Below are 12441 nucleotides of genomic sequence, written 5' to 3' on the forward strand. Positions count from 1 at the left end.
ATTTCGTTCTGTTTCTCTGATAGTGTGAGTATGTATATGACATCATGAGTATGTAGTCGAGTGAACTTGGATGAACATACATGTTACATGATTTGCAATGGGGGTTGAATAATTTCGATTGCAACTGTGTGTATATATATATATATATATATATATAAGTATATTTCTTAAGTCATTAACAGCCTTGAGGTCTGAGAACAGAACATAAGGCTTAATATTTTCAGGTTCCCGTCTGCTTCACTGGACCTCTCTGAGGATGTTCTGTAAAACTGGTTAGCTGTGGAGTGGCCTGCAATCTGTCTCTGTCTGTTCTCGCTGTTCACTTTCACATCATGTTCCTCATTTCTCAAATGCATTCAGAGAATCGACGGTTTCTTTTTCAGGAAGACATTTTAGCGGCCAACATCTGCAGTAATAAAGACCAGGGGCCAGTTGCATAAACATAGACTGTGTCTTTAGAACACTAGCTTTAATTAACTGCTTGTTGGTCAGACTAATCAGTCTCACTTTTCGGATTCAAATTAGACCAATCTACCTTTTTATGTGATTGGCAAAAAAAAGTTATGACCAGTCTCGAAGAAAAAAATAGATTACTAACTTTGTAAGACTAGTCTAAGGCCTAGTCCACACGTACAAGGGTATTTTTATAAACTGAGTTTTTCCTCCTTCATTTATTTTTTACGCTATGAAGCGCTGTCAAGAGCATGCCAAACCAACAGGTGGTGATAAAACCATAAAGCCACGTTGGCCAATCAGAAGCCTGGAAAAAAGGTTATTACCATCACAAGCCAAAATCTTCGGTTTCACCGTCTACACGACAACACTGCAACCGTAGTTTCTAAAAATCCTCACCCTGGCAGTTTTCAAAAAAGTTTGGTTTCATTGACCGGACACTGCGTTTGCATGTGGACGAATGGCCAAACCGCAGCTTTTTCTATACCCGCTTGTAAAATACCCATGTTCGGGTGGACAGGGCCTAAGCAGTTTATGCAACCGGCCACCGCTTGTAAAATACCCGTGTTCGGGTGGACAGGGCCTAAGCAGTTTATGCAACCGGCCACTGATCTCTCTATCTCCTCAGAGGGTGTTTAGAAACACATTAAGACATTTTCACATCAGTTCATCACTCTGTCCTGATGTTGATGTTTGTGCAAATATGCAAACATGAACATCTCATAATCGCTCTTAAAGGGATAGTTCACCCAAAAATGAAAATTCTGTCAGTAATTACTCACCCTCATGTTGTTCCAACCCTGTAAGACTTTCGTTCATCTTCGGAATACAAATTAAGATATTTTTGATTCAATCTGAGAGCTGGATCACTCCTCCATAGGCTTCTAAGGGATTGAAACTTGCTGGCCCAGAAAAGTTATTAAAGACATCGTTAAAATAGTCCAAGTGACTACAGTGACGAGAATACTTTTTGTGCGCAAAAAACAAACAAAAATAACGACTTTATTCAACTATTAATTTCCTTCTCTGTTGGCCTCGAGTTAGTTCACTAATAATTAATAGTTGAATAAAGTCGTTATTTTAGTTGTTTGCGCACAAAAAGTATTCTCATCGCTTGATAAACTTAAAATAAAATAAAATAAGCCACTGTAGTCACTTGGACTATTTTAACGATGTCTTTAATGACTTTTCTGGGCCGGCAAGTTTCAATCCCTTAGAAGCCTATGGAGGAGTGATCCAGCTCTCAGATTTAATCAAAAATATATTAATTTGTGTTCTGAAGATGAACGAAAGTCTTACAGGGTTGGAACAACATGAGGGTGAGTAATTACTGACAGAATTTTCATTTTTGGGTGAACTAACCCTTTAAGTGCTGAAGATCAGCCCACATGAATCTCTAATAAACACTTTTAAAGCAAAACAACCTGACACGTTTACCTCAGTCAAGGGAGCCAACAAAAAATATGGAAAAAATGAGCTTGGATGTGTGTGTTTTGTATTTGTGAAAGCATGTGTGCGTGTGTGTGTGTGTGTGTGTGTGTGTGTGCGTGGGCGTGTGCGTGTGTGTGTGTGTGTGTGTGTGTGTGTGTGTGTGTTTCTTACCGTTAGCTCCAGTGATTGGTTGAGTCCATTTCTTTTGCTATGCAGGAAGGCTGTAGAGCTGCCAGCCTTGGAAATTCTCATTCGGGCCAGTCGGGCTTTCTGTTAACACATACACACACAGAGGAAGTTACAACTCAGTCTATACCAGTGCTTTTCCATCACAAAGGTCTGAGTCTCAATCTGATCCCTGTTGAAAGAGCAATTCAGATCAAAGTGCTTTAAGAAACAAAATGGATTTTCACATAGATTGCTGTCCGTCATGAGATGATGAAAAATGCAAGTGCCTAAAAAAAGTCCCTGACAGCTATGCAGTGAAAATGTGCACAGATCAGGGAATAAGAAAGCTGTTGCTTGCACACACTACAAAGCATAGAAGAATGATAATTTAGAGAAACGCAGCTGTGTATTGGTTAATTACAGTAAATGTCTTGTGTAATGCTGAATTACGGTTAGCACAGCTGTGTAACGGTAAATGATAGAGCAGCGGTTCACATTCCCTCAGTCTATGTCGTTTTTATAGGCACAGCATGGATGATGGGTGGAAACCAGCAGTCGAATCCTCTGTGGAACATCAAATTTTAATATTTACAATGAATGAGAGTATTTTAATCTTCTCAAATCCAGAGGCATCAAATGATCTGATTTGTGCTCTCATTCTTTCATCATCTCATAGAAAACTGAAGCTCTCTCATATTTCAGTTCCCTTAAGAGTTAAGCTTTATTGACATGATAAAAAGAGTTTACATTTGCAATGCATTAATAAACATGGATACACTAGGTTTTTATATTTTCTTGAACGTGTTAGGGCAGGGTGGTCGCCAGGATGTTGCTATCTGGTCATTAATGTGTTCTGAGTGTTTTTTAGAGCACTGATTTGCAGTTGCTAGTGTTATGTGGTTTCTTGAGTGTTGCTAGATTACTTAAATACCCTGGCGAAAAAAAATGCAAGTATACTTGCAGCCAGAATAATCATCAGTATACCTCAAGTGTGTTAATGATTAGTTAACTTGAAGTGTGCTATTTTGAAACAACTAATTTGTACTAAGTATATTTTAGTTGTAATTAAATTGTAGTAAAGCACAACTTTAAGTGTATTTAGTGTACTAAATTGGACCAACTTCAAGTATACTTTAAGTATATGCCTGTGTAGGGACTAATTACATGCTTGACTAGTGATATTAAAGTGTACTTTATTTGTGTTACAAGTACATTACAAATGCATTACGAGTGGCTTCGAATCATACAAGCAATATTCCATAAGTGTATTTATCATAGACAGTAAAAGAAATGGATACAGCGACTCCATAGACTTCAACGGAGAAAAGTGAAGTCAATTAGAAGCACTCACTTCCTGATGGCTGAGCGTACTGTGCAGGCTCAAACTAAGCTTGACAAGATGTGACGTGAGCAACCTGTCTGACAGTTGTAAGTCTTGCAGAGATGGAGAGCGTGAGTATTAGCTGTCCATGAGCTAGCAGCAGGATCAACTTTATGACTCTCAATGGGCTTCTCCCTTGACTTTATGCCTCCACGTCCCCCCGATTGCCTGCAAGCTTCTCCTCCTGCATGTCTATACGGTAATTTCTCTACTGTGCGACAGAGAGTCGCGTGGTTATGACGCAATCGTTAGCCTATTTTTACAAAAATGGCTTCTACGGGGCCATAACGTAAGATACAAGGTAATGGGGTCTTTTATACATGTTGTGTTTTTCTAGAAATAAATATTGGACAAATGGAGTCTTTAAACGCCTCAGATGTAAAGTTATTCGCTGTCAAAGTGACGCCAAAATGAATGGGAGTCAATGGAATGCTAACAGCAGGTGAAGGCTTGCTAGCCAATGGATGCCCCCATGGAAGGTACGCTTTCTGGGTGCTGGATTACCCCCTTGGTATACTATTTATATATATATATATATATTTTTTTTTTACATTTTCACCTTTAATTAGGACAGTAGAGAGATATAAAGAGATATAAAATATATTTTTAGAAAATATACTAAAGTACAATTATTTTAAAGTGTGTTAAAAGTTGTATTGTGAAAATAGGTAAAAGCATGATGCTAATATACTTTTAATATATTTAAAGAGAGTACATTTTTTGTTAGTATATTTGCAATGTACTATTGAAAAAGGAAATATACTTCAAATACAATAAAGTATACTTTTTCCACTAGGGTACTCTTTTAACTTGGACTATTGAGTCTATTTTATTTTGGTATGAATGGCTTGTGTCCCTCCTTCATGTTTTTTTTTTCTTGTTGCCATTTTAACATTCAACAGGCTAGAATAATTGTAAAAATATCTAAACATTCTTAAAATAAAATAAAAATAAAATTGTCTTCATGCAATATAATATGATATAGGTGCATAAGCTCAGATCAATGAGGCCTAAATACGACCAATCAGTTCTAAAAATAAATAGAAAACCTTTCCAAAAAAAAAACAAAAAAAAACAAGTTGCCAGAAAGATTGAATTTGGTGATAAAATAGCATAGCGAGCAATTTACAAGCAAATTTTAAAAGGCCGGTCATTTTTGACCGGGAACACCAAAGGTGTTACTGTGATTTCAACACAGCATAAGGGTTAGCACGATATTTAATTTTTTAAATATCACTATTATCATCATTATCGGTATAACCCTAAATGAGTGTTTGTATGTGCGTGTGTGTTTTTAAATTATTGAAGAGGAACAAATTGTGTCTCAGTTGCATCAGAGACCTCGCAGAGATCAAACCGGTATTCTGATGTTCATTAATTTCTCTCACACACTTGAACACAGATAGAAAGAACATACACCATCATTAAAACCATCACACACACACACACACACACACACACACACACACACACACACACACACACACACACACACACACACACACACACACACACACACACACACACACACACACACACACACACACACACACACACACACACACACACAGTCCCTGTGGGTGAGAGGAGTGCTAGCTCTGCTCTTTTCACAGGAGATTGCCATCACATAATGGAATCAGTTTGGGCCTCGGAGACCGTTTGTGTTTCCAACAAATGTTGCAACAATTTTCGGCTATCATGGAACAAAAAAGAGAAACATTTTTCCTGGGGATCTGCCCCTGCAGAATGGGAGATTGGGAACGGCCGCAGTAATGACGGGGTTCTTTATCAATGTGACACAGAATATTGCTGCTGAGAACAGTTGTTCAGGACTCGGCTGACGCTAACCGCACTGTGCTGAGATCAGATATACTGAACAAAGCAGATTCACACAGATTACATTTCAGTTTTACACATACAGTTTTATAAAGCCCACTGTGACACACTTTATGGCTGTGGCGAGGCCATGACCTCTGTTATATGCCTGTTCTCTAATTTCATCCTGAATATTATGATGCGAAGTCCCTTATGAGGCAAATTTGTGGCCCGTGATCCATTTCAGTTCACTATTCATATCAAAGTGTTCCTTTTTGAAATAATAATGCATTTTTCACACTATGTATTCAACAGAAATATGATAATGTGCAATACATTTTTTCTCTTTTTTTCTTAGCATTGTTATTCTGGTAGTTATGAATGGGTGGATAAGACCTCAGTCTGGGTAGATTGTGGCCTTCCCTTGTGTAAAATAAGTACACTTTACATTTAAAAAAAAAAAAAGGTAAGTATTATGGAAATATTATACTTTCAAAGAATATAATTAAGTGCAAACTGAATGTAATGTTTTTGAACACGTAATTGCATCTTAATTGCAATTTAATGAAAATGTATTATAGTTCGGATTTATATTAAATGCATGCAATTAGCTGATATTTTTCCCCACTTAAGTAGAATTTAATTACATATTTATCCCCTGGTTTCACAGACAAGGCTTAAGCTGACTACAATGTTTGAGCTGTTTTAACTAAAAAATGTCAATGCCATTGTTTTGTCTCGAAGATGCACACCAGTAATGTTTTTTTCTTAATGTTTTCTTCTTAAATGCCCCAATTTAACTAAGGCTTAATCCTGGCTTCATCTAAGCCCTGTCTGTAAAACCAGGCCTATATGTAATTTCAGAATTATTACCTCTATTGTCTTTGAAATATGGTTAAAGTGTACTGCCAAATGTACTGGCAATCATTTATGGTAAACTAAAATAATGACCTTTCATTTAATTAATATTATATTATCTGCAAATTTTTATATAATTTGAAGTACACTACAATACATTCAATACAATTAAGTGCACTTCTTTTTCTCAAGGAAGGCGACCCTGGGTGGACTCGGGTTATACTCAATCTCTACCGAGATTTTCATTGAAGTTTGTGATCAACTGTTTAGTCCCACAAGATCAGATTCCTGCAGTGGAAAAGTGTGACCTGCATGATTGAAACGCATAGATGCCACGGTCAAAGAGGAGATTTCAAAATCATACTCCACAGATTGGATGGATGGTTTGATCATGTGAGGGATGAGATCATTAATTGGGAATGGAAAATATAAGGACATGTCCCTATCAAAGTCACTACTGAATAATTTTAGTGATCGCAGTTATATGAATACTGTAGATATATTGGATATAATAGAAGTATTGCATGTCGTGTTTTCATTCGATCAATCAAGTGTATTTAATTCCCCATATAAATGAAATTGTTACGGGATGCTGTCTAGATTGCGACATGCACGAGTTGTTTATGCTTGAAGCATTCGCTCTAGCGCAAACCACCAAAGACCGGTGCGCAGAGTACCTCCTTTTTTTTGTACAGCCTGCAAGATCCTCAAGATCAACTTACATTGAAAATGAAACTTTATTTATTGATGAATGAACTTTATAAGAACCTGGATTTATTTTAATATAGTTTGGACAAATCCATTCAGTATAGAAAAAGTAAAATACTTAAAGTCAGAAAAATTGGGCAAAACAAAAAACATGTCCCCCTAAATAATATACATTTGTACCTTATCCACCCCTTTAGGGTGTATATTAGCAGTAAAGGCAACCTTTCAACTGTACAACGTTCAACCTTTTTTGACTTCGAGACCCAATATCTGATGGCCGAACACTAGCTTCTGTAAATTCAATGATCCAACCATGAATATGCAAATTAGCCCCGCCTCCACTCACTCACACCAGCTCAGAGATTCACACGCTCAACTGTCGTAAATGCATGCTGCTCAATAATATCGCTCTTTACAACGTCGGACACATAACGGTAATTAAAATGATTAGCATTTTGCTTGACTGTTACCAAACCGCTAATAATATGTTGCTAAAGTTACACAAACCATGTTCCCTTTCGCCATCTCAGAGTCAGACATACAGCTCAAATCAGTATCCTTATAGAAACGCTTTGAACAACTCAGAACATCAGTGGATAAAGGCATAGTGCACCATAACATTGTAATATACATCATATATTTAATTCACCTTTAATTCATTGCTAAATGTACCCGATTGTTCATATACTGGGATAACCTGGCTTCTCTTGAGACTCCCCTGCATCACAGCATAGTTAATGATATGCTAAAGTCCGCCCCCGATTGACAGGATTGGTAGTTCGTGACATAAGAAACACCAGCGATTTCATTTAGAATTTTCATTTAGAATTTTGACTTATGAATGTGCACAAGGTTTGTCTTAAAGCATATTAAAAACACCACATGGACATATAAACAACATTGAAAACTTGATTTAAATGCTCTACAAGGTCATTCTTTTTAACCAGTGAATTTTACATTTCTTGGCAAGTATGAACATTACTTTTCTAGATAGGGATTAAGGGTGTGTTTTAATTCACAATTTCTGGCCAGTAAAATATTTAAGAGCTTGACTTGTAAATTAATTATATAAATGCCCATGGAGTTATACATTTATATTAATTTACATGACTTGATGTACAGGTCTCAAAATCACACTTTTAAAATTAAGCCACATATGCTGAACGCTGTGGGAAAAAAATAAAGTTTGAGGGAGTGAATTAAATAATATATATCTTGATTTTAATAATAATAATAAAAAAAAGAGAAATATTAATTTTAAATACTCCCCGCCCCATTGGAAGTTTGCTAAAGCCTACTAGCCCTCTGGTTTAGAACCATTGCTTTTTATGAACGAGCAAATGATGAGCTGTAAAAATGTAATTTCACAGTGCCTGCGAAAACAGGCTAGAGGCTACATCTGTTTAGTTTTATTTTAAAATGAACCTACATTGTCTGGGTGAGGTAGAGAATGATACCTGGATCTACAATATAAATACCGAACTGCAGGACCTGAACAAATCTGTTAATCTGTGAGTCACTTCAGTGACGTACACACCTACATCCTTTTGCTTTACAGTAATTTCTACAGCTGTGAAACAAGAACATTCATAAATATGGAAGCTCAGGGAGCTTAAAGTGGATTATCTATGTCAATTAAACAAGATCTCTTCACTTTCAGTGTTTGCTGCAGTTCACAACAAAGAGCATTATATGTCAGAGTTGTTGCATTACATGTAAGAGTTATATGTCAGTGATGTGAATACAATTCAAAAGAGTGGTGCAGGTATGACATCACTTTATAGGCCAAAACGCAGAAACGTGTTCGCATTTTAGCACTTCCGGTTCCATCAATCCGAAGTCAATGGGTTTTTTGAATGGGGTTTTGTTTTGGTTAAGTGGTTGAAGTAAAAGGTCTGGGTGAACACGAGCTCAAGACACTTTCACGTTTTATTCTACAACATAAAATACATCAATATTACACCACACATGATTTTTTTGAAGCTGTTACTTGTCCTGAAAAAGGTGGTTGCTAACAAGCGGCTAAATGGGACTAAGCTGTTGAGGAGATTAAACGTCATCACGCTGAACAGGTAAACTCAGTAATAACCGTGGTCTTATAAACTGCTCTAACTCAAACGTTCTGGGAAAATGTTTTTAAATAAAAACTGAAAGAGTTGTCGGAAGCTTAGTTTTGGTGACGTTGAATTCGTGAGACCGTAGTGTAGTCCGTTTATAGCCTACCTTTAGCCTTTTACTTCTGGTGACTGCATTTAGTCTTCAAAATTCATAAAATTTGTGATCATCTGTGATAATTATCTTGATGGACAAAACGTGCAAGTATCATAAACTTTTGTTGATCACAGAGATTGTTTTTAGCGATAATCCAAAAGCCTATGAGAAAATCCTATTGGGTTTTTGTCGAGGGAACCAGTGTGATGCTAACTGCCGGTTGGCCTACAAAGTGACATCATACCTGCACCAGTCTATAATGCAATGCTAGATTGTTGTGAGAAGGTTGTTATGTGGTTGCTAAGGGGTGTAAAGTATTTTGTAGACTGTTGTTTCGCAGTTGCTAGGTTGTTTGCTCCAAATATGCCTTAGGATCCTTTAAAAAAAAAAATCGATGTGATTTAAAAAAAAAAAAAAGTCAATGTGATTTTTGTGTGTCTGTTTTATGATAACTTAGAGAAGTAAAAGTACTTCTCCTGTATGATTTATCCATAGCATAAACGGAGCATGACGAATTACTTGTCAAACAAAGCTTAAAGGTACAATATTTAAGAATTTTGTATAAAAATATCCTAAAACCACTTGCACAGTTTTATACATTTCTTTTAATCATGTACTTACATTATCCTTGGGCCCCGCCGCGCCTCTTCTTGGTGGCCCATTGTAGTGTGGCGTGGGCGGGGGTCTAACTTATGCCGTGGCCAAGGAGGGATGAGAGGCAGCCTTTTAATACCATATTAGTCTTATTATTGTTATTATTACTATTATTATTATTTGTCCTCTTCCTTATCCTCCAACCTCCCCCTCATTCCTGATGAAAAGTCTAGTTGCTATCATTATTGCTACTACTATTACTATTCTTACTATTATTGTATTATTATATAAGACTATATTATCATATCTTCCTCATCCTCCAGTTTTTATTTTTACGATTATTATCATCATCATCATTATTATTATTGTCATCAATATGTTTTTTTTATTTATTATTTATTTATGAATATTTATTACGTCTGTTGTACATATAAGATGTTCCTCTGTTAAGATACTTCCACTCAGACACCCAGTTACACACACACACACACACACACACACACACACACACACACACACACCATGTTGGCTGTTGTTATGTATGTTTTGTTGGCCTTTGTGTTTTTTGTTGTATCCGTCACCTGTAAGTATTTGATTGCAAAATAAAAATAGAATAAATATAGCTCAACATGATGAAATGTTAGAAGATGATCAGTATGTTATTCTGATGTTGATCAAGCTTACTGCTAGTCTCATATAGGCAACAAACTAACACAGAGAATATTAACATTATAACTTTCAACACACTCAAATGCTGTTTAGTATGATAGTGTAACGTTAGACCAAGTGAAACAGCGCTGCGTTACCTCACAAGTTTAATTCGTCAAATAAACTGACCTGTGTGAGTAGTAATTCAGCACTTGTGGGTAGTTTGGTAGAATTAAATGTCCTCATTCCTAATATCCGCTGGACTCGCATGTGGCGCTGATATCTGTCTCTCATTTGCAATTGCACCCTGCTTCATACAACAGTCATGTTAAAAAACATGAATGTTTTCACTCATCCATAAACATTATTAGATCCATCAGCATGACGGTAAGTTCCATGATTCCGCTTATCACTGCGTCATCAATCTACACCTTTGTTATTGTAAGAGGTTAGCGACCCCTAGTGGCGAAAGAAATTACATATTGTAGCTTTAATATTTAGAGTGGAAACACTTGTTCAAAACCGTGCCTTTGCATGCACCACTAAGTAAAGATGTCAAAACGAATCACAGATGTTCATAAATGCATTGTGTGTGTGTGTGTGTGTAAAACAAGTGCCGAATTAATAATGAACAAGTCATTGACATTCACTGAAGTAGCACAGCTAAGTTCTGTTCTTAGAACTAATGGATCAGCCCAATTACTGGACCAACTTTGATCAAAACTCTGATTCCTGAACTATAACAAATCTCAGACCTTTGGATCAACCATGAGAGTTTGAGCATAATGAAGCGATCAGTCATGAAAGAACTGTGTGATGTCTAGGAAATTGTTTGTTCTCTTTATCTCTCTGGCTATGCAGATTTAGCTATTAATAAGGTGTATATAGCTTTTTGTAGTCACTAAAAACAACAACAGCAAAAAATAAATAAAAAAAGAACTGCAGCATGTTCGTGAGGTGAGACACAATGAGCCACTGGAAGATGAAATACATTATTAGCATATAAAATCTGAAGCTTTTCACACTTTGATCAAAATTTCATTTCACTTTGATGGTTCTGCATAAAACCCTGTCATGTCTGCAGTGTTCTTAATGCACAGTCTTCTGGAAAGCCTGTGAGTGCTCTAGAAGTGAGCCCAAACCCTTGAAATTAACAAATCTCATCAGGGCAGTACAGAATAGAGGTCTCCTCGGGGTCCTCAAATCTGTACCCAACCCGAACCACTTCTTACCCAAACGTGCATACATTCATTAGAAAAAAATATAAACTCGACCCGAGGCAAAAACGATAAAATTTCCTTCCTGACGGCAATTTTTTTTCAAACCCAACTGATTCTGTGAAAACCAATTTCTGATTTGGGATCAAATAATTATTTTCATTGAATCCGTTCACATGGATCAGAAAAATGACTGAATGATTCGTTCATAAGTCAGACTGATGTTTTCGAGTCATCAACATCAAGTTTACGACACTTTAGGGTGCTTTTTGATCCTTTTGGAAACATAAAAACTTCAGTTCCTATTCAGTGTAATTAGATGGAAAAAAGTGACCAGGACAGTCTCCTTTTTGATCCACTGAATAATGACATACAGGTATGGAATAGATTTACGATATCATAACTTTCACACCGTTATGGTATTAACGTCCAGATCAGTTATACTGGTAGGTGGTGCTATATGAGCTATGTTTTGCTGCACAGTGCAAGGCAGTTTGAGTTTACACTTTGAATCTTTCATTTTATTAATTTTATCTTAAAAATAAAGGAAATGAAATGCAGTTCAAGGATTAGTTCAACTAAAAATGAAGGAAACGTGCGCAGAACATGAGTGAAAAGATTGAGGAATGTGTCCTCTACTTGGGTCCTTTTAAAAAATGAGTGAGCATGCATGATCTAAAACAACATGTAGAAAAATATAATATAATATGCGCTGTTGCTGATTTTCCTCATTTTATTCTCAATATTTAGTGATAGCCTCAGATGCAGGACATTTTTATTCGCATGTATCATTTTGTTTGCGCCTCCTTGTAGAATGTGCTGAAAGATACTGGTACACATGAGAGGCGATGATCGCAAGAATGTTATTCTGTTTGTTAGGTTATTGATATAGGAACTGCTGTTGTCGAGTAAGTTTCTTTCATAATGTTCTCCCCTTCAATCCAGTATACAATCTCA

General features: G+C 36.5%; 1 protein-coding gene across 1 annotated transcript in view; it reads right to left on the minus strand.

The window, feature by feature from the left end:
- Nucleotides 1-12441, minus strand: part of kcnd3 (potassium voltage-gated channel, Shal-related subfamily, member 3) — a 48108-nt gene that overhangs the window by 11744 nt on the left and 23923 nt on the right. The window contains exon 4 of the mRNA XM_056236612.1: nt 2056-2154. Within this exon, the coding sequence (XP_056092587.1) occupies nt 2056-2154 (99 nt within the window). The remainder of the gene's footprint in view (nt 1-2055; nt 2155-12441) is intronic.

This window comes from Rhinichthys klamathensis, unplaced genomic scaffold (assembly GCF_029890125.1).
Source record: "Rhinichthys klamathensis goyatoka isolate OS25496 unplaced genomic scaffold, OSU_Roscu_1.1 h1tg000457l_1, whole genome shotgun sequence".
In the NCBI taxonomy this organism is placed as follows: domain Eukaryota; kingdom Metazoa; phylum Chordata; class Actinopteri; order Cypriniformes; family Leuciscidae; genus Rhinichthys; species Rhinichthys klamathensis.